Here is a 23,796-nt window from a genome sequence, read left to right on the forward strand (position 1 = left end):
AAAATTTGTTGATTTTTTCCACACCCATTAGCTGATAATTATATGGAGAATTTGATTTACTGTAGATTATGAAAGTTTACAGAACTCTGTTTTACTGGAGCCTTCTGCCCGTTTGAAAAGGCAGTTTATTTCCAAAATTGCATATAAACCAGGAAAAGTATTAAGTGGGAATCAGACTTAGGATGGAAGAGAAGGACAGTAAGACCCTTACTGTGGTTTTCACTATTATTTTAGAAAAACTAAATGACAGGGACAGTGGAGATCCCCATGCTGATATGGAAGCACCAAAAATACCTCCTAAAGCAGAACAGAAATGATATTTTGATTCTTTACTTCTCATTAGTTAGGAGTTGTTCACCACACAAATAGTTCACTTTTGTAAAGCAGTCGTTTCAAACTTTAGACTTTATTTACAATGATAATTTTCATATCTTTATTACTTAGAAAATAATTTATGTTTTTCCATCATTTAAACAAAAAATAGGCCTGAGTCTCATGCCTTTTGCACAGCTTTTACCTTCAAAGAAAGTCCTCTGGGAAAGTGACAGGGGACATCAGGACATTGCAAATCAAGAGAGGCAGGGGTGTGAGGAAATTGCAATACGTATTATACCTGTAATATGAAGTCCGCTTGACATACCATCCATTGTCTTTAGTTTTACTGAGATTGCAATGGTTAGGATTTGTTCTGGAATTCCATCAAAACGGAACAGACATAATTTCGTGTTCTGTGTTTAGAAAGTGGATATTTTCTTAAACATAATATGAGGAAATTCCTTCACTTCTCAGATGAAGACCGATGTAGATAAATCCTTGTACAGAGCTACTGTCTTCATCTTTGACTAAGAGCAAAACCAGGTCTTATATAAATGACAAAAATAACTTATAGTTTTAAAATATGCTAAAGTGGTGTTTTCACCAAGGAAGCAATATTCTCAAGGTTGGCTTAGATCGATAACCAGAAAGACATTCTATCAGCATGCTGGAAATGACATCGATGACATTCTTAGTATACCTGGTCTTTTCCTTAACAGAAAGCAACCACTAGCATCAAGGCCACCAAATTCCAACTTTTCCTACCATTAGTTTCATGGCTGTCCATACAATTCTTTTCCCTAAATGGGCTAGACATTCCTTCATTTGAAAGACCTGAGTTTATCTAATGGCACCTATAATTAGGCTCATAAAAAAATGTAGTAAATTGCAACAAATACACTGGCACCACAAGAAGCAAGCTCCGGAGTTGGAAGTGAACACAGTAATATTGCTGTCACCAAGGACGGGGAGCCCATCACTAGCAGAAAATATCTTTTCATGTCCCTCGGCATCCTGTGGGATGTACTGGGTGTGTATGAAAGTCAAGCACTTGAAGAATCACCATTCCTTTTCTTGAACTGACTTTAGCTTTAACACACTGCCAATTTATCTTTCTTTGAAGAAAAAAAATGATTAATCTGCCTAGACTCGTGAGCACAATTCTGGAATGAAGAGGTTCTTATGGCCATGATTATTTCATGTACTTGAAAACAGAACAAAACAAAAACCAGGTAGTGTGCTTAGACCTCTACTCTGGCAGCCAGGCGGGCCCCTACTTGGGGTCATGGAGCGTTGAGGAAGCCACCAATATACGCTTATGAATGTATAACTACTCTGTCGCCATTTAACTTGCTCCATACCTAGATTTTTTCTGGATTTATATTTATTTTAGAGACATATGGCATTTGGAGCAGGGGGAAAGATTAGTTCTGTTAAGTAATTAGATACAAGAGGTATGTGAGTATAAATGCTTTTTTTCCCCCCCTTCTGTTATTTACCATGGAAGGAAAATAAATTCACTGGGGAAATGTATTTGACTCACAGTAAGTTTTGCAAACATAGAGACACACAGGCAATACTAAAAAAATGGAAAACAACTCAGTAAGTCCTAAATAATGAAGACCTGATGTTAACTCAAAAAAAAAAATTATTCTCATTATTTAGGTAGAATCTGCATCTATTTGATCCTTTTCATATTTTCCTACTTTTTGGGAAATTTGCCTTGAAACTATGTTTATTTTGGATTGTATTATCTTTGCCTTATTTAAAAAATGCCATGGATTATTGTATAATCAATCATTGCTTTGGAAGGGAAGAATATCCATTTATGAGAAATGAAGGCATTTTTAATGTAAACACTCTTTTCTATGATTTGAGAGGAAATAAAAAGTAGAAATCACAAGCAAGATTTACTTGAAGCTAAGGTTGTTTAGATGATGAGCCAGGATATAGTATCAAAGGAAATGTTAGAAGCAAAAAGTATTGGGAAGAAAGGTACACCAATTATAAACATTCCTCATTGTTTAAGAAAGTCTTTCGCTTGGTAGATGTGGATCCAGAAGTTACCCAAAAGTTAGCCGGAGTTGCTAGTGAAAAAACATTCTTTGCACCATCCTCATTTAATTGGCATAAAATAACTGTATCAGATTATCATTTAAATTAGAACAGGTAGATGAGTGGGTGTTCACAGACCTCCATACAGATGAACCATCCATCTCTTACTGGGCTTGGAGAGAGAGCTACAATGTATAAAAATGGTGATTAAAATAGAACTTTATAAAAATGTTTCCCTTTTCCCTTTAAAAAAAAAAAAAAAGAGTTGACTATCTACAGAAACAAAAACAAATCTTTATATTTACATCAAGATAACTATTCATGACAAATATAATAATATGAAATAAAATATTGAAAGTGAGTATCAACTTTTTAAATAGAGGTTTGGCTCACAGCATAAACAAGTGTAGATAAACAAACCAAAAAAAAAAAAAAAAAAAGACTGTCAATGATAGGCCCAGTCTCCCCAAATCCCTCGAGTCTTCCCTGCCAAAAGAAACATGACAACGGGCCAGATTACAGCTAGAAGCCGCTCCATCACACCGTGCATGCAACAGTACAACAGGGTTGTCCGTGCGACCTTTGCCACCCAAAAGCCAATCTTCACCAGTTGCCAAGAATCAGGCTTTCACTATGTCAACAGACACCAAACCCTAGGTTGAAATGTTCCCCTTCACCTCTCACTGTCTATCCCAGAGTGGGTTTCTGTTTACCTTCCTTTCTTTTTTTTCTTTTTCTACTGCACATTTTGCAGCAAATTAAGACATGGGTGATCCCCGTTAAGAGCCATTTCCCAGGCCTTCTCTGGCAACCTTTTAGAACTGTAAGCTGATGAAAAGACCTGACTTCAGCTCCTTCTGAGGTGTTTCTGTTTAAAGAATGCCATCCCCTTCCATGGTGATTTGATTTTAGGTGAGTGACAGACAGACATACAGACAAACAGCTCCTATACATTCATTCAGCGACTAGACTGGAAAATGCCTCAGTCTTCCCGGTTTAAGGCTGGTGACAGAGAGCCTCAAAGGGATGCACAGGCCCGTGGCCCTGTCCCCCAGCCTGCCAATCCCCTCCTTCTGCAGAGGGACTTTTACTGAAGCCAAGTAGAGGCAGGTGTTTGGGATGGCTGCCTCTTAAAGACTCTCCAGAGCGAACTTCATCCTGTTTGTTCACATGTGCTGAGTCGTCTGCTGCAGCAATGCTATGACCAACTAAAACCACAAAAATCTCTCTTTACATACACACAAATGTACATACACATGAGCATCCTTTCCATCTCTCTCTCTGTCTCTCATACACACACACACACACACACACACACACACACACACACACACACACACAATGTTGGCAGGATGTATAAGAATTCAAACAATGCTCTGGAACTTTCATCCCTCAGTACTAAGAGCAAAAGCTTCTTAGTCGTAACCTACATTTGCTACACTGCTTCCCGGCTAAAGCTGCACCATCTCCTTTGGGATTTGTTTTCCTTTAGTTTTTCCTTTATGATTTATTATATCACAGTGACCACTATATATCTTAACATGAATGTTACTAAATCGTGGAGCCAGGAATCCTGGCTTTTCGGTGTGTCTGCGTGTGTGTCTGTGAATATGTTTTACATGGATCTATGTGAGAGCTTATATACACACACACATATATACCTCTTCCTTTAAGAAAATCCTTAGAAGCTGGTGTTGTTGTTATACTGTGAAAGCTTCTCTGAGTGAGAGTTTTTTAAACCATGTACCTCACTGTAAAAATAAACACATGAAATGCAAAGAATCCCAAAATGCCATAGCCGTTTGCCCATCTTATATTTCTACAGTGTTGTGTCTAAGTGTTGTGCTGGCTTGAAAAGAGTCTGTGACAAGTCACTCTGTTTGGAAACATAGCTCATTCTATCCATTGTCACTGGTTTGGCTTTGGGGTTGGGGTCTCCTCTCCTCTCGGCTTCCCCTTTTCTTCATCTTCTTCCTTGATGGCCTGGATCTGTTCTGAGGGATGCTGATGGGGGGACTGGTCCAGGGACTGATCCCCTGTGCCCACCAACCGCTCTTCCTCCTCAATGACTTTCTTCCACATCTTGTGGTTCTGCAGAAGATGCTGAGTTATTTGGCAGTAGACTTTTCTCCTTTTGAAAGTTTTCTTTCCTGAGAAAACACCAAATTAGACTACTTATTTGTGTGTTGAGTACATGACAGTCTTTTCCCCTTATTCATAGGGGTCAAGTACCAAATGGATACATATATCTATCACTTGATGTGTATATTGTAATAATCATTTTTGAGAGTGGGGAAATAAATAAGAGGAAGATGGCATGAACCATTAACATATCATTGAGACGTACCGTGAACGGTATTTAATATCTGGTAACGTAACTTCCAATACAAGGTTTTTGTTTGTGTCTTGGAGTTATTACTCTCACTCCATTCAGACTCTCAAGATTTTCCACCTAGATTATTGGAATAATTCCTTGTTACGTGTTCCTCTGCTTTGTCAACCAATTCAACTCACAAAAGTCTACAATATTGTTTTTTTAAAAAAGACAGTTTTGATAGTACTGTTCTGTTTCCTGTGGACTAAAAAATTAATTTCAAACTCCTCTAGCAGGGAGCTTTGACTCTAGTGGGAAAATAGAGAGTAAACAAGTAAGGACAATTACACTGAGTTGTACAAAGTCTTTGAAAGGTGGCAGAAAGAGAGGGAAATGACTTAGCTGCGAGGATGCGGCATGATGATGGTGCTTTGGACTAGGATGGGACAATGGAGACGAAGATGAGTAGATAAATGTGAGATACATTTGTGAGGTATCATCAACAGGACTTGGCAACTGATTACATGTAAGGAAAAAAGAAGGGAGGAATCAAAGACAACCCTGAGCTTTCTGATGTGAACAGCTGAGTGGCAAGATGTACTGAGAAAGGGCACATTAGATGAGCAGACTTGAGGCGTATGTTGAACATGATGTTCCCCTCATCGTCACTAAACTTTAGATAGGTTTCTTCCAGACTCTATGACCCTGATCTAAAACTTGTAATTGCAAATTCTTTCTCTGCCCCTTGGTAATGTAGATAAATCTTCTCCCAGCCTCTAGCCAGTTTGACAACCCAGGAAACATCATCTTTCTCAAGGACCTGGGAGCCAGCCCTTTGAAATGCAATTATTAAGAAAGATAGATAGGGTCCCTATCACCGATCTCCGTGGGTAGGAAGGAGCCTAACAACTTCAATAAGCACCAATTAGCAAACAAAAATGGCCTAATCACATTGACCAACTCCCCTTTAAGGTCCTCAGTACTTTTTCCTTAGCTCATCCCAATGTGTAAAAACTCTCCTGCCTTTGTTTTCAATGGAGTTGAGTCCAATGTCTCTCTCCTATTGCAATAGTCTTGAAGAAAGTCTTCCTTACCATTTTTAACAAGTATGCAGTGCAATTTCTCTCTGACACATCAAAGTATGGCAACATCAGGTATTCAACCTGTGAGGGAGTAGATAAGACTTTTCCCAAAGGACATGACACTTGAGCTGAGATGTAAATTATGAGAATTAAATATACTGGGTGAAGGAGGGGCTGGCAGCATTCTAGGTATGTGAGGGGCATGTGTACAGGCAGAAGCCATGGGGCCCTGGAGCATAACACCAATTTCTTCAATTATAAGATTCTTAACAAGGGCAATATATACATAAAATAAAATTGGAAAAAAAAATCTGAATTCTTTCTATAGAAATCAATAAAATATATTAATCCATTCAATTTTTAAGAGCAAACCTTTAAAATGACTTTTCTATCAAAGCTATCTCCTTGTCTATTTCTACATTGTTTTTATTGTAGTTAAGTTCAATTGAGAAATCTTCACATGTTAATATACTTTTTAACCTAATCCTTTGAGTCAGGAGAGTTACAGATGATCACTGGGTGAAGGATGGACTTGACTCAGTCATAGCACATGCTCTATTGCTCAAAGTGATTATTCCATCCAAAAGTTATACACATTCACGGTAGTGCATTCACAGGGAAGAAGCTAACAAAAGCTCAACTTTTCTCTTTTTCCTTTCAGGGCAGCCCCCATGAGAGCAGCTGTTCTCTTATTAATGCTGCTAAACATTAGCAATAAATCTCTCTGGAATTAAACTGAATAAGGTGACGTAGAAGAAAGTTTGTACCAAATAAATTTGCGTAGATTAGTCTGCAGGTGGTCTAAAACATGCCTGTATTGAGAGCCAAATTGTTCAGCACTGGAACCTTTTGAAATGAGAACAAAGATCCTTTCATTGCTCAAACTCTAAATGCAGCTTAGTACTTCATTAGAAACCTCTTAGTTTGCTGTAGGAATCTTTCAAATTTAATTATGAGGTGGGGAAAAAAGCCTTCTTTACCCAGGATACCATATTGAAATATTTTATTCTGTGTTTCCTGAGAGATCTCCAAGTTTTGCAAATTGCTGAAATTATCAGTGCATATTTAATTTACATTTTTTCTGAAATCTAAGTTTCTGGTTAAATCAAGTTAACCATCTCAGTCAATATGAATCCTGAAATTAAAATTACTGAGTCAATAACAATGGAGTTAAAACGAGGAGACCTGGGTTTCCTTTCTGGTTCTGCAGAATCCATCTACACCTTGGGTTGTCAAACTTCTGAGCCTCAGTTTTGACTTTTGTAAAATGAGGCAGCTGAACTGGATGATCACTGATTCCCCTTCCATTTCTAGAATTCTATTATTCCATGTGGCCAATTTTTACTAGATACTAACACTGCCCAATATTTATCATTTTCTTGGCTATAAAGGGATAGTTCAAATATAATTTTTCAAAAGCTATGGTTATCAAATCATTGTTGATGATGTTTTAAATTTTAACATAAAGGTGACCAGTTGACTTTTAGAAGCCATTAGTAAACAGAATCCACAGAATTCTCATTCCTGCTTTAGTGAGCTTGATTAAAAATGGGAAGGTCAGTAGAGTAACACATCAGAATCTCAGAGTCAGTATGGCCACCCAACCCTACAGAACAGAGACAAATCGAATATTTGGTTGTTTGTTGTATTTGCTGCTAAAGCCAATGCTGACGAGTTGAGCCTGTTAAATCTCCTAACCTAGGTTCTTCAATTCTTGATGCCTAGATTATGTATGTGTTGCTTCAATGTATTTGAGTTCAAATAGCAATCAAGTAGGGCCCACGGGAACAAAGCTTTTCCAGAGGCTAAGCTGACCACGCTTTCCAATAACATTCAGTGGAAGAACTGTCCAGTCCGTAGTCAGACAGCAAATTACCTGGCTCTTTGAATGAAAAAGAAGTAAAAATATAAAATTCATGCATGTTTATTAAATGAGAAAATGAATAAATAATCCATGAATCCTGTCTTGGCTCCTACCTCTGAATCCCAAGATCAGCACAAAATTTTTAATAGACATCTTTTGATAAGCATCAGAGGAATAAAATAAAATTACTTTGATAATAGAATATTGAAGGAAAACAAACTTTTGATTTTCCTCCCATTCTGTATAAAAGTTAATATATGGGTTAGACCTTAAGCAAAAGTCTGACCTAAAGCCAAACTTGCCCCGTCTCACCAGTCTATGGTTAATAATGAGTTCTTTATCTCTGCTTATGTGAGCTTATGACAGGGCACTTATATGAGGGCAAAATAGGTTAATACACAAGGTAGAATATCTTTTTACCTAGATGGCCAAATGAACTGTCATGCATTTCCCTGACTGTGCTAAAAAAAAAAAAAAAAAAAAAGAAAGAAAAAATGATCATAATGTCTTTCATTGGTAATATTTTTGGTAAGGGCCTTGAAAAATATCAAGACTGAACTTCCTTTATGAAGGTGGATAGAAACCACATACTATACTCCCATGAACATAGGAACAGTATTTGTGCAATATTACTGTAAGGGTTATTGGTTTTCCTAATTATGCTATTAGGGCCTCCTCCCTATGGCAGGAGAAACAGTGGAGAATATCTCAAGACATGAAGAAAAATAATCTTGATTTTATAGACACTTAAGTAAGTTGAACAGATTAGAACGGCTACATGATGCACTCCAAATCAATGACGAGATGTGACCACTTCTCACTGTCACTATTGCCACTAACCTGGTCCAAAGCCACAGTCATCTCTCACTTGGATAATTTCAACAGCCTCTTAACACACTGCCCTGCTTACACCCTTGCTCTTACCCCAAACTCGAGAATATTCTCAATGCAGCAGCTGAAGCAATCCAGTTAAAACATAAGTTGAATCAACTAAGTCTTCTGCTCAAAACCTCTGATGATGGCTTCCCATCTTACTCAGAGTAAAAGCCAGACTCCATACTGTGACCTGCAGAGCCCTACCTTCTGACCCTCCATCACCTCGGTCCCCGCTCCCCACCCCCCTTCCTCTGCTTCAGCCTCCCAGCTCTCCCGATGCTCCTTGAACACGCAGCCAGTGTCCACGTCAGGACCTTTCCACGGTTTGCTTTCCCCTCTCCTTGAAATGCTTTGTCCACATCTATTTCCACGGATCCCTCCTTCCCTTGCTTCTTTCAGGTTAAAAAAAAAAAAAAATCTCTTATTTAGACCATCCGTGGCTATCTTATCTAAGATTTTAATCTTTCTGCACAATATTTCATATCCTTCTTATTTTTCATTTTTATTTTTATACTCTAGCATTTATCAGTACCTAACATATTACAGATTTACTGATTTGTCTTTCTTAGTGTCTGCTGACCCCACTGGAATATAAGTCTAAAAGGGCAAGGATTGATCGATTTTTTTTTTTTTTTTTTGTCTGATTTGTTCATGGCTCTGTCTTTAGAACCTAGAAGAATGCCTGGCACAGAGTAGGTGCTTAATAAATACTTGATGAATGAATGAGTGACTACTACCTCTTACCACTTTAGCACCTCCCCGGAAGCAAGCCAGGAAAAGCCTATGGCTGGTCTAGATAGTACCTGAGATTCCTAAATCATTCAGATACTCTGAAAAATAGGCTTTGATTACTTAATTGTCTTACTTCATAACAGAGAACATACCTCTTTATGAACATGGTATTATAATAGACTCCGCAGCCTGTAATTCCCATTATCATGACATTGGGGAAGGGGGAGTATCCATAATCACTGCAGCAGGTGATATTTGGACTCAGCTATGAAATTCACGAGGAGCATCAAATTTATTGTGAACCTAAGTAAGAAAACAATCCTAGGAGAAGCACATTCGAGAGAGATTCTATAACTTACTTGGAGATTCACTATTTTTACAGGTTTCCTCTTCGTTTGGTGCTTCCTCCTCCTCTTCTGGGTCATCGGTGTCTCCTGACTCATCACTGTCTTCCACCCATTTCCCTGGCATCAGTCCTGCTGAATCATAGGAGTTGCAGAGAGGACCCACGATGTGCGAGATGAAGGATTCCTGAAGGTTGGCCAACTGAGGAGCAGAACGGTCCATGAAAGGGCTTATTGGTAACCCGAGGCTGGCCTCTTCATCACCCTAGAAATAGGAATGTAGCAGGAACAGTTAACTAGAAAGGCAAACGACAAGGAAAGTGTAAAATACAAATAAAGTCACCATTCCCTTGGCATCTAAAATTTGCAAATATGCAAGAACCCAGGCATATGTGTGAACTCTTTTTCTTTCCTGGACTGCTAAGAGATTTCCCCCACATTACTAAGATTCCTATCGGACTGCTTTGTTGCCATTTACCACTGCGGTAATCTTGAGGGTTTGGTTTTTGATCAAGGGGAAATACAAGAAATGGTTTAATGTCTAAGTGGATGACCTTTCTTATCACTAGTCATTGTTCCTTATATTAGAGTATAAGTTAGAATATAAATGCATCTTAAAAGGCAATGCTGGATATAAATATCCAACAAATAGATAATCTATCATGTTTTCCTTTTTTTTTGCCTTGGCTGCCAGAAATTTTAAAGTAATTTATTCCTCAATTAAAGTTGCTACCTTAACTTGGCTTTGGGTTGAATTATGTCTTCTGTGATTATATAGTTTCTGATATTCTTATTTATTTATGTTTAACAGCACTACTGTATAAGTGTTTACTTTGAACTTATTCATTTCTGGAAAAAAAATATCAGATTGTAAACCATAAGTTATCTAGCAACATTAATGAAGGAATTATACCAAAATATCAACAATGGTTATGCCTATGTAGTGGAATTATTATAACTGGATTTTCTCTTTCCTTTACATTTTTTCTATATTCAATATTTCAGGATTGATTATGAATTTATTCTGAGGAAAGGCAATACATTATTTTCTAGAAAGCACAAACATTTATTTTATATATAAGTCCTATCTATAATGCTCAAAAAAGTTCTTTCTTTCTTTAAAAATGTCCAGGGAAAGGTGATTTATTACTTAATACTTGCAAATAACTAACTTTATCTTAGGGTTTTTATGCTTTACAGTTTAGTCCAATTTTTGTCATTTTTTAATCCTCTGATTAAAATTGGCCAGTGCCTTTTCTGATGGTAGCATGAATATGAAATAGACTGATCATGCTTTTACAGCTTTTGGAAGCTTTAGGGAATTTATGAGCAGCCTCAATATGGATTAAGAGAAATAGTTAAGTTAGTTACCTGTTCATAAAATTCATTGACAATACCCTCTGTCCACTGAAGATGGAGCTCTTTAAACTTAGCTGGCCCATTGATATCAGCCAACTTTATACACATTTGACAAACCAGTAGACGATCATTTTCATTGGTCCAATCTATTCCAGCTTCATCATTCACCTGTTTGAGAGACAAAGTTAAAATGGGTTCTGACTCAATGAAAGCAAAAGTTGAACAGGAGAATAAACAACAGAATATTGCTTGTCTGTCTTCCTACCATGTGGAGATTAGAATGCCAAGTAATGAGAAACATCTCAGCTGTTTCAAATAATGTTATTGGCTTGCATAAATTAATAGTAAAATAGCTCACCAAAAAAAGTAAAATAACAAATGATGGATAATTATTAATTATGGAATTGAAAAGAAATGCTATTTAATATTAACATAGGTTTTAAATTACTATTAAAATAATGTGGCTACAAATAATAAGAAATTTTGAGTTAACATTTGGGCATTTATATTTGATGTATGAAATTCTGCTTCAGGTTTTTGACCTTTACTACTGCCAGGTAATTTCTGTTAGCATTCCACAGAGATGAGAGCAAATTAAATCAAACAAAAACACAATGATAGTTAGAATTCTATTATTTCTCTGCAGTGCACAGTATAATCTATACAGACAGCACCTCAACGTATCAGGTTTCCAGGTTGGGAGCAATGCCTAAATATCCACTTCTGGTTAAACAACATTTCATTGCCTCTCATTTTCACATTTGACATATATGAGGTGACAGCAATGAATGAGTTTTGTTCAACACTTTGATTCCATGACTTCTTTCAATGTGGTCAGAAAATGAAGACTGGTACAAATCTAGTTACCTTGGCATTAAATTTGGCTACGAAGTCAAAGTGTTTCTTCAGGTCAGTGGCCAAAATTGCTTCAATGACAAGGAAACGGAAATGCTTAAATTCCACATGGTCAAGGTTAACTAAGAAGTTATATTCCGGCCGGGACATGAAAAGATTCCACGCAGCAGCTGCATGATGATTCTCCAAAACTGAACGATCATTATAGAGCACCGCCTAGGCAAAGACGAGAGTGAAGAGTTCAACTTTTTAAATTAAAAAACAAAAACAAAAATAAATGAGAATATGCAAAGCTTTTGGAATCCGCTTTTATCATGGAACACAGGAATGTAATCTTGTGACAGCTAGTTATTAAGAATCACTTATTGCTGTACATTGACTGTTTACTTTTCTTGGTTAAATTTCCTTTTTTGTAAGATAAAGTTCATTTCCTTGAAACTTTATTTCAAATTCTTGCAATTGAAGGGCTTAGAGTTAGCGTTTATCAGATTATTATTATTATTTTGCAGGGCACAGGAATTTAACCATTAAAATGTGCAAATATACTAATATTCCTAAGAAGTAACTCAGTTACTTCCCACATCTAGAATAAGAGTGACTTCCTTTTAGTTAAATACGTATAACTAATACAGAGGAATGGAATGCCTGAGAAGCCCATAATTCAAAAGATTCTTACCCCACAATCAGCCATAGGAAATATCACCCCCTGTCTACTAATTGAAAGTATATAGTAAATATCTACTTGTTTGGAATTCTCTAATAATGCTGAGGGAAGCTGCAAAGGAAAAGGAAGTTGCCTAAAAAATGCTTGGAGACTAGTGTGGTAGATTGACGATGGAGGGGGAAAAGGGTATAAGGACAAAAAAGAAAGACCAAGGACATGAAAATTGATATTTTATGAATATTAATAAATATTAATTTATCATTGCTTGCTGATCCGTAATCATTAATCACAGTTGAGAGGCTGGGAATAGGTTGTGTTGTGAGATACCAAGTGAGGCAAGTGAAAATGCATGCATGTGTAGGAAAATTGAATGGTATATGGTGTTGGCAAAAGGATTTGCTTATCTTTAGGGAAAATATACTCTGGTGTATGAATGGCACAGTGAAAGAAATTAAAGTAAGCAGTGAGAAAAAAAATCAGGATATTTGTATTGTATACAGATAGATTGGAAGAAAATTCTAGACTAGTCTATAAGAGAGGGTGTGGAAATGGATGAGAATGGGGAAAAAGACAAAAAGCAAACGTGACAAAAAAAAAAAAGAGTACTGGACCAGATTGGCCTCTAGATCCTCTAGAAAGAAAAACAAGATCTTGGGATCTTTAGTAACATGGGTCCAGCTGATTAAATCAAGGAGAAGCTTATTAAGTTTAATTATATAGATGGAGATGCCTAAATACTTAGTGATTAATATTGGACTTAAATTTAAGTACATGCCAAGATGAACTTCTTTAAAGTTACTGTTTTTGGAGTACTATGTTCAGGTAAAAAATTTCCCTTAAGTGAATGAAATAAATTGATTTTTAATTCTTCCTAACCAATAAAAATGCCATAAGAATAGTAATTGTTATAATGAATATATCTCAAAGGAATTGGATTTATATCCAAAGGAGCCTTACATTCTTAATAGTCTTAAATTTATATCCAAAGAAAGAAACCTTTAATTCTTAAATTAGAGAACCAAGAAAGATTTGGTTCTCTAATCTTTTCAGAAAGAAACTTTTGTATAGGTCAGATTTTCTTTGTTGGGGAAGTTCATTAACATGAATTCAAGCGGTTTTTCTTCCTAAGAAAATTGAGAAGGCGATCCCCATGGGTGATAAAGTTGCATATGCACCATTGATGACTTAGAACAAACCATGATATCTTTTCAAAATGAGCATGGTCTCTAAGAATTTTATCTCAGGGCTAATTATAAACAGGCACCAAGTGAATATGAGCTAAAGTGAAAGTCAAATTTATAAAATTAATTTTCTTCAGAGAAATCTCAAAATTGAATTATTTCCCCTGATCAAAATGGACAGATTTACCTGAGGGGCACTAGTTGCAACCAGGAAAGCATTAGTCCTTCCCGGGTGGTCAAAATCATGCATGGCTGCAGCCACATACAGGGCCATCAACTCCAAGGCAGGGATATTTCCAGACAAACATCCGTATTTATCATCTGGCACACTACACATTTTTGAGAATACATATCCCATATGTCCATGTGTAAACCCACTGTCAGAATCTGAGAAGAGACAATGAAGATAATAGAGCTTTTAAGAAAGTATGAAACTGATATCATCTGTCTTGATTTCCTTTTTAAAAAACCACTCTTCTGTTCCCGTAAGTTACAAGGGAGCACAGAGGGACTTCATACGTACCTGAATCGCTTGCTGATCCGTGATCATTAATCACAGTTGAGAGGCCGGGAATAGGTTGTGTCGTGAGATACCAAACAGCGTGTAAGACATCGGTGGCATGGATTCTGTTATGGTCTGTAACCAATGCAAAGGAACAGTCATTCATCTGTGAACGCTGGGGTGGGTCCGAGGACCAAGAGTGCCACCTACTGGATAAAGAGTTTAGTCCTCTCATTTTAATACCCCAGTGAAAGACAGCCAAATATTCTAGGACAAATACTCTGTGATTACTCTTCCATTCCTCGGTAACATCCAGAGTAACAAGAAAAACGTCCAGAAATAACATTCATTACACATGCAGATGTCTGAAATGAAAAAAATCTGTCTAGAGTCCACCAGAAACCTAACGTATGTAGGAAACTCACTCTCTGAATCCACTGTGATGTTTACCCTTGTTCTTATTCACATGTTCCTGTGTAAAACTACACAGAGGACTGGAATAAAAGACCCATGATATACTTAACCTAGATCAGACCAATGGTCTATACCACCCAGTATTTCATCTCTGATAAATAGCATCCAAATATAATTTGTGAACTGAACATAGTATTTTTCTTCTGTATCAAATGTAAAACACTGTAATAAAATGAATAACACATCTTTTATATGTATACTAGATCCACAAAGCAAAAGCAAAATCAAAACCGATAATGTTCTCTGATCTAGAAATTCTAACTTGGGAATAAAGTCCTAGGAAATACCTAAAGAGAAAAAATTAAAACCTCTTTGTATAATAGCATAGGGAGTTGAGCCATTCCGAAGAGTAAAAGCTAAGGGGGAACCAAATCTCCTAGTTATAATGTCATTACCATGGGAAGGGGTTCCTGTTTCTACATGTGCAGTCCAGCTTCTAGGGAACCATGACCAAAGGCCCACTGTGCTCTTGGCTCACCTTCTTTCTCTGTGCAATTTTCCCATGTTTTTCTCTTGTTTCTCTGGCCTTTCAAAATACTTCATTGATTGGTATGCTTTATCTTAAATATGCTATCTTTACACATTTTATTCCTAATGACCAACCATGATACAATTTCCTTCTCTAATGTAATAGATTACATCTCTGAATAATACTCAACAGATGAGAAGCAAAAACAGAACAAGCAGAACGATGGTGGGAGTTTGAGAGAAACACCTGTTCCCTGGTCGGGGAAGAATGAAGAAACTATGACATCTGTGGTGTTGGTGGCACACAGGAGAACGTAGGGATATGATGCCTATGTTCCTACATTTGTGGCAACTATTAGGAGTCAGTCTTTAAGCTAAATCTTGGGTGAACACTCCAGGAACTCATTGAGGGGCTATGAGGTCTTTAGAGGATGTCTTCAGAAGAACTTTGAGAAGCAGACCTCCTAGGCTTCCAAGGGGTCAACAGCAAAACCTGTTCACAGTCATTGCCAGAGGTGAATACGGATATTACCTAGTTTCCAAAGAACAATTTTATTCAAATTGGAGTCTCTATTTCTGTATATGGACTACCTCAAGTGATTTAAGACGATTACATTTTATGTCTATACCTGTGCCATGTACGAAGTTGATCACGGTAGAAGTTTCTCGATCTACGACAGATCTGTGCTCTGACATTTATTACCCGTGTTACTGAGTGAGTGACTTAAAATTTAAGTCTCATTTCCTTATCTTAAAAATAGGGAGACAATAGTAGTGCCTATTTCATAGTCCAGTTGTGAGAATTACAGAAGGGAACCTATTTTAAAGTGGCTGGTATATAGTAAGCTTGAGATTGATGTAAGTATCATTCACATAAAATACATGATTGCTCTTAAAACAAGATGACAGATTAGCACAGATGACCTGTTTTCTTTCAAAATCAATGCTGGGTTTGTAAGAATAGAATTGAAGAGCTAAAATAAAAACTATGCTAAGCCCTGGGGGAGGGAGAAGGCAGTGATGACCTGGTAGTAGAGGAAGAATATGCAGCCTGGTCAGAGAGTGTCTGGGGCTATGTTGGGAGGGAGCTTCTGGGTTAAGTTCTTTTCCCTTGTGGCAAGCTGGGAAGATTACTGTGTGGATGTAATTACCATTACCATTGCAAGTCAGGGAAACGTGCGCTTGTGCCCAGTATTACAAGGGTGGGTGGGTGTCAGTATCAGGGTGCTGGCCGAGCCTCTTTGGGGTGAGAAATAGACAATACCATGTACAGGTGAACTTGTTGCTCTTGAGTTATCCTGCTTCCTGCCCTGTTCCTCACCCCAAGGTCCAGGTCCAGAAGGTTTGATAGGTAAGTTTTATAAACTTTCAATGAACAATCGAAATGATTTAGTGCTGAAAATGTACAAAGAAGAAAGCGGCCAAACACATTTTATAAGTCTAGTATCGTCTTAAAAAACTTTTTTCTTTATACATTTTTTGTTTTTTAGAGATTAGTATAATCTTGATTTAAAAACTAGGTAAAGACAGTATACAGGAAAGAAAAATTCCTCCTTTTACTTTTGAGTATAGGTTCAAAAGTACTAAATAAAACAATAGCTAACGAAGCCTAACTCCATTTAAATACATATATATATTTATAGATAGATAGATAGAGATATAGTTTGGCAGGTATAGCTCTAAAAGAATTAAGTTGTCACTATCACTTAAGCAGGATGGAAAAACCATCTGCCTTTAAGTAGTCATTAACATGTTTGTTAAACAAATATTTACTTTGCACGTACTATGGGCAAATACTGTGTCAAGTGCTGGTATCACTGTTGCTCTTGCCGTTAATTCTCTGGGGACCAGCTCGGGAGCAAAGACACCCAGGAAAGATGCTAGCTAGGTCAACACAGGGGATTGACAAGTTTGTGTAGGACATACGAATATGCTCAGAATGCTCTTCTTTTTCTGGCCCTGGAAGGCAACTGACAGGGCTAAGGAATGATATCAGAGCTCTTCTTATTTTATCATTATTATTCTCATCCTCTTCCTTCATCTCTGCATTTTGGACAAATCCCTTAATAATTCTCTCGCCCACCAGGCAACCTCCCCTGCCTTTTTGACAACACATAAACACACGTGCATGCACTAACACATCACCCGCCCTATGCTTTCCCAGAGCCTGCCCATTCCCCTCTGCTGTCTTGATACACTTGTTTTCTCAGTTTTTCCTTATACCTCAAGCAGCGGGTTGAAGCGAGCTGGTATGGAAGGCTGGGGTTGTATGTAAAACGTATAGATTTTTTAGACCTAAATTTATAGATTTTCCATTGAAAATTCTCTATGCTCCTATTCACCAAAGGGTGAGGGAAAGTATTAATACTAAAGAACAGAAATGAGACTTGAAATATTTTTTTTCTTTGGAATGTAGCTAACACTGTGATAGTTCTGCCCTTCTAGCTTGTTCCACGTCAACTCAGTATCTAGCTTTAAAACTGGTGGGCACATCACATATAGCTTAATCGAACTGAACTAAACTAAGTTGAGTGAGACGATTCTCATGGCTGCCATTAAATGGTACATGGTGGTGGGGTGAACTGGGAGACTGGGACTGACATACATACACTAATATGTATAAAATGGATAACTAATAAGAACCTGCTGTATAAAGAAAAAATTAAATAAAATGTAAAAATTCAAAAAAAATAAATAAATAGTACATGATCGTAGGTATTTCTGAAGCATTATCTCCACTTCTCAAACTTGACTAATGAGAATGAGAGGTGCTAGGAAGAATATATTTTAGAGATGAAAGTCTTTGTAAATAGAAAATGCTCTCTTAAGAGTAACTTTGAATCCATGAATGAATATGACCTAACAATTTATCACCTTTACTAGCCAAAAATGCCCAACTGAAAGGGACTACAAACAATATCAAACATTATTTTCTCTCTGTGTGATTGAATATAAACTATAATTTATCCTAATCTTTTTTGAACAAATATATTTTTGGTATCACATTTCTATCAGTGAGTTGTCTATATTTATAATTTTACCCCCTGCTGCTCCATGAAATTATCTATTTATCTATCTATCTATCTAATCTATCTCATTTAAAATCTACTAATAGATTTTTCAAATTTTAGTAAGGGTTCTGGGTACAAACTTAAAAGCTTCCATACCTTCCCTCTTCTCTTGGAAACTGTTAAAGGTGTACTTGGAACTGTAATAAAAATTTAGTTTCTAATATTTTAGCTCACTATCATAGTAAAGCTAATCTAACCCCATTTTGGTTACCCTTTGGCTTTTTTGATTTAGTTGTGTGGGTTTATACAGAGATATTAGAAATATAGTTCTCTAGGAGTAGATGTTAAATTAGTAGACATACCACAAATTTTTGCACATGCTAATTTCAAATAATGATAAACAAAGCTCTTAATAAATGTCCATACTAGTCTAAATTTACAACCCTACAACATGCAAGGTATTATTATTTAAAAGTGATCATCAATTAAGTTAAAACTTTTCTCTGAGAAGATATAAATAAATTCTCTTTATGGGAGGTGTCTGGGACTTCTAACAGAACAAGTAAAGTTATTATAACAATTATTTTCACCTGGAATGAAGAACCTGATATTTCAGGAAAAATATCTGTTTACTTGTAACATATAATATGTAATAAGACAATATAAAAATGAATAATAAAACTTGGAACCTGAAAACTTCTTTTTACACTTAAATAAATACTGGTCAACTTTCTCTCTGAGTTAATGGTATACTATCTAGAGAAAAGTTAGTAGTTATATCAATTTGAACTCAATGGAACTTGGCGATAGCTGATTATATCACTAAAATATATTTGGAAATATAATATTAATTTGTAAATTTATTCTGATACTAGCTGTTCTTTAGTGTTTGCAGTGGCTTCCTTTCTTGTAAAAGCTTATTTATGCAATTCCTTAACCTTTGAGAAATCACTAACACTTAGGTCAATCCCTGGCATCCAACCAGGGTGGGCCCTGGGAATGTGGTATTAAGAAAGCAAGGCTTATCTTGAAATCCTTTCAAACTACCCCTTTTTCATATTTCTTTCCCCACTTCCATGGCCCCATCGGCCAGACTTTCCCACAGCACCCAGCGCTCTTAAGTTCCTCTCTCTACTCCCGCTGTCCTATTTTGTCTGCATTTGGTTCCATATTCTCCAACAAATCTCACTTGTAGATTTAATTCTTCATTCTCCTTTTCTATCACACAATTTGTAGATTCAATAACTCATTCCTCATTTCTAACTCCTCATTCATAACTCATTCCTATCACACAACATCAACTGTGCATTTTCATCTTAATGTAGCATGTGGATGGCATTTTGAAAACCAACATCTTAATAATGGATCACTTGGTTAATGCACTACCCTACCCCTTTCTGAAAACACTTGTGTTCTAGTCTCCGTATAATTTTTATTTAACTTCAGCTCCTTGCAACTACAAACAGACATGGGATTCTAAAGTCCAAGGTATATAAAAGCAAATTTTAAACTTAAAGGTTAAAACACAATTTAAGTAACACACACTCCAGCCAATATATTGATACTATTTTGACTAGTTTTCTTTCTGTGCATTTATTTCCTAAAAGAGCTACATGATTTCGGTACATTTTTTATTGGATTTACAGACATTTTCTCCAGTTCATTTATTTTGTAGCATGTAGGACAATGCTACTTACATGTTCTGATGATAATCTGAAATGCTACATATTGAAAATTTAATATCTCTTCTGTGTTCCAATTCCTCATGATAACAAATGACAAACTTATTCTCACAATATTCAAAGTTCAGAAGTTTGAACCCTTGGTTGTGTCCTTTCCTTTGGTCTTCACATTTATCTTGATTTTTAAAATGTTCCTAGTAATTTCTCTACAACCACTTCCAGATGTCTCTCCTATTTTATTAATTAGACCATCATCCTCCTGCCCCTCTACTCCCAGCCAGGTTTATCTTATACTGAAAAACTTTAATAGTTAGTGATTTAACTCTGTGGATGCCAGAATAAAGGTTGAGAATTCACCCAGTGAGGGAGGTATATTATAAAATGAGCAATAAATTTAACATTTAATTATTTATTTAGCACACAATTAAATTGGAGTTACTATGGGCAAGGTACTATTATAACCCCTTTAGAATTATTACATCATTTTATCCTCATAACAATCCTATGAAGCAGCCATTATGATCCCCATTTTACAGATTAAGAAATGAGGCACATTGAGATTAAGTAAGACCCAGGGTCTCCAACAGCTGATCTGTAAAGGGACCAGAATTCTAACATAAACTGTTATCTCCTAATCACTATACCATGTGGCCATCCAGGGTATTTTCAATTCGTAATTCTGTGCTAGTAGCTAATAATTCAATACCCCATTACCCATAACAAATTCAATGGATTTTAAAAGTATGAATTCTTATACTTACAAGGAATTTCCCTGTAGCCAATCTCCAAAGCATGAAAATAATTCATAAATTCCCTAACTGGAATTTTAAAAGCTTCAAAGAGGCCCATGTCTTCAAAAAGTCTGTATGATACCTGTGAAAGAAAAAGACAAAGCCTTACAAAACATCCCTCAACGTGCATTAGACATAAAGAGAAAAATGGGGAAAAAAGTATACATTCCATCAACCATATTAATGTACTGCCCATACAGACACTTACTGGCAACAATAAATAGATATTGAAGGCCTCCATGTCCTAGCCCTTGTAGTTCCTGATAAGGGGTATATAATCTATTTTTAAAGGTAGAGACATAAAACCCAAGAAACAGCCAACCAAAAAATCCAGTATACACTATAGAAACATATCAAGGTACTAAATTGCATGTGATATCAGTAATAAGAGAATAATACTCAGTAAACTGCTAATTGTATAATATATAAGTGCTAAATAAAGAATGAGAGAAAGCTTTAATTCAGACTAATCTTATAAATTAAAAAAGAAAAAGCTTTCTAGAGGATAAAGGATTCAGAGTTGTGCCTTAGTGAAGAATAAGAGGACAGAATTATGAGAGAGAAAAGGTTGCCTTGGTTGAAATACATAGAGAAGAAAGATTTGTTCTAATCCAGTATGAATAAAAATGTTTAAACTATTTTTCCTCAATTGTCTTCTTTCTCCTTTGAATACCTATTCTCCTTCCAATTACTTTCATAGCTCTAGAGACTCAAATCAAGTAAATAGCTCTGGATGTAACTGGCATATTTGATATGCAAATGAGGGAAAAAGAAAAACATGAAAAAGGCACAGAAGAAGGTAATGGGGAGAGAAACGGTTATTCACATGGCAGAATGGAGTACAGCACCATTTAAAGTGGCCTCACTTTATGTCACAAAGGCACAGTACTCGTTATAATTCAGGAGACTCTAAGAAAGAATTATTCATCCTTTTTGTTATTTGCATTCCTTCTTAAAATTCTCTTGAAATATTTCTTCTTAATCTTTGATATAATACTTCACAGTTACTTTTCTATTTTTTGTTATTGACTTTAAATCTGTTCAAATTCACTAATATTTTTAAATTAGATATTTAATGTTCATCAGTTACATATATTATGTATGTATTTGTGTACATATATACACAGGTATATATAACTAAAAAAGTGATTTATTCATTCAGCATATGTCTATTGAGTGCCTACTCTGTTTAAGACAATTTTCCATCTACAAGGCATATATATAGATGAACAAAACAAAGAAGTTTTCCTTAAAAGAGCTTATGGTCTAGCAGGGTAGGGCAGTGAACCATAGACGTAATTAGTAAGGTATATACTATGACTGAAAGTGATGTTACATGAAAAGAGAAAAAGGGAAGCAGGGATGGAGGTTCGGAGTGCAAGGGAGGACATGGCAATTGCTGTTTTAAATATGGTGGTTAGAAGAGGCACATTCAGGTGACTTTGAGCAAATAATTGAAGGAGATGCAGAGTGAGGTACAGGGATATCTGAGGAAAGAGTTTTCTTTTTTTTTTATAAATTGATTTATTGATTTATTGATTTATGGCTGCATTGGGTCTTCGTTGTTGCGTGTGGGCTTTCTCTAGTTGTGGCGAGAGGGGGCTACTCTTCGTTGTGGTGTGCAGGCTTCTCATTGTGGTGGCTTCTCTTCTTGTGGAACACTAGGCACACGGGCTCAGTAGTTGTGGCACACAGGTTCAGTAGTTGTGGCTCACGGGCTTAGTTGCTCCACAGCATGTGGGATCTTCCTGCACCAGGGATTGAACCCATGTCCCCTGCATTGGCAGGCGGATTCTTAATCACTGCGCCAGCAGGGAAGTCCCAGGAAAGAGTTTTCTAAGCAGAGGAAAAAGACAGAGCAAAAGCCCCAAGGTATGTTTGCTATACTCAAGAAACAGCAAGAACGCCAACATGGCTAAAACAGAGTGAACGAGGACAGGAGTAAAATTTAAGTTAGTAACTGCAGAGCGGTACTGTGTGGGTTGCAATCTTGCTGTTCGACAGCCAGATTGATCATTATGAGGACTTTTACACTGAGTGAAGTACGGAGGCTTTGAAGACATTGGAGCAGGGAAGTGTCCTTATTTAACTTACGTTTTAAAAGGAGCACAGTGGCTGCGCATTGGGAACAGAGTGCGTATATTATACGTGCTTTTTTCACTCTGAATGGCAAGTATATTTAATTTTTCCCCTTTTTCTGTGTTACATAAAATCTCCACCTCCTCTCTTTAAAAATGTAACAGAAAGTTAAGTTTGTGGTTTCTGTCATATTTCAAGCTAGTTCTTCTTTTAGTTATTTTCTCCATACTATTGCTTTAAACTATATTTGAGTTCTTGTTTATAAATACCCAGTGGATTTAACTATGCATGTTACTTCAATAAAAATTATTTATAACAATAACAGCAGCTGCAACTGTTGACATATATATGTGTGTGTATATATATATGGCATTTAATATGTGTGATGCCTGCTCTAAGTAGTTTACATATATTATTTATATTAATTAATCCAAATAGCATCTTATGCAATAGATACAGTTAATTACTAACATTTGAAAGCAGAAGACACTAAGGCACAAAGAAGTTGAATGACTTGTAGAAGATCACACAGTTGACACATTATCAGACCAGAATTCAAGCAGTGTGCTCTTAACTGCTCCAAATCCTACCACCATTATTTGAAAAGCAATACTGTTAGGATTGCAAATGACTAAAATTTCCTATTATTCTCTTAAAACATTTGAAAGATGAATTGAAAAATTAAGACAAGATATTTTAGAGTATGATTTTAAAATAGGAGAATTTTCACCAAGAAGCTGTTAAAAATCAACGGCCAATGATCCAAACTCGTGAATAAAGAAAAGTCACTGTTAACTGGGTAAATACTGGTAACCAAAAAAGGTAAATACTCTTCCAAAATCTGAATGATGTCCTTTTAAATTTGTTAAAATAAACATGATAATCATCAAAAAGGTAGGCAGTATGTTAAGGCTGAGAAATCATTTCCATTGCACATATGTCTCTTTAAAAGTCTTTTGAAGTGAGACTTTTTCTGTGTAGTCTCAGCCAAAAGGTGATTTCTTGGAATGTTCAAGTTAATTCATTTCAGCTGTCCTAAAGTCTCACTAAAGTGCAAAAAAATATGCCTTTACACAGTGAAAATTTCATGTTTTTTGTGCTTATAAACTCAAATCAAAGGGAAAAAAACCAAAAAAAAAAAAAAAAAA

General features: G+C 36.2%; 1 protein-coding gene across 1 annotated transcript in view; it reads right to left on the reverse strand.

The window, feature by feature from the left end:
- Positions 1 to 387: 387 nt before the first annotated feature.
- Positions 388 to 23,796, reverse strand: part of PDE3A (phosphodiesterase 3A) — a 300,529-nt gene continuing 277,120 nt past the window's right edge. The window contains exons 10-16 of the mRNA XM_007198637.2: positions 20,540 to 20,651; positions 14,165 to 14,278; positions 13,829 to 14,028; positions 11,809 to 12,012; positions 10,954 to 11,109; positions 9,598 to 9,847; positions 388 to 4,520 (exon numbers count right to left, since the gene is read on the reverse strand). Of these exons, the coding sequence (XP_007198699.2) occupies positions 4,279 to 4,520; positions 9,598 to 9,847; positions 10,954 to 11,109; positions 11,809 to 12,012; positions 13,829 to 14,028; positions 14,165 to 14,278; positions 20,540 to 20,651 (1,278 nt within the window). The 3' untranslated portion in view covers positions 388 to 4,278. The remainder of the gene's footprint in view (positions 4,521 to 9,597; positions 9,848 to 10,953; positions 11,110 to 11,808; positions 12,013 to 13,828; positions 14,029 to 14,164; positions 14,279 to 20,539; positions 20,652 to 23,796) is intronic.

The sequence above is a fragment of the Balaenoptera acutorostrata genome, chromosome 11 (genome assembly GCF_949987535.1).
Source record: "Balaenoptera acutorostrata chromosome 11, mBalAcu1.1, whole genome shotgun sequence".
NCBI lineage: Eukaryota > Metazoa > Chordata > Mammalia > Artiodactyla > Balaenopteridae > Balaenoptera > Balaenoptera acutorostrata.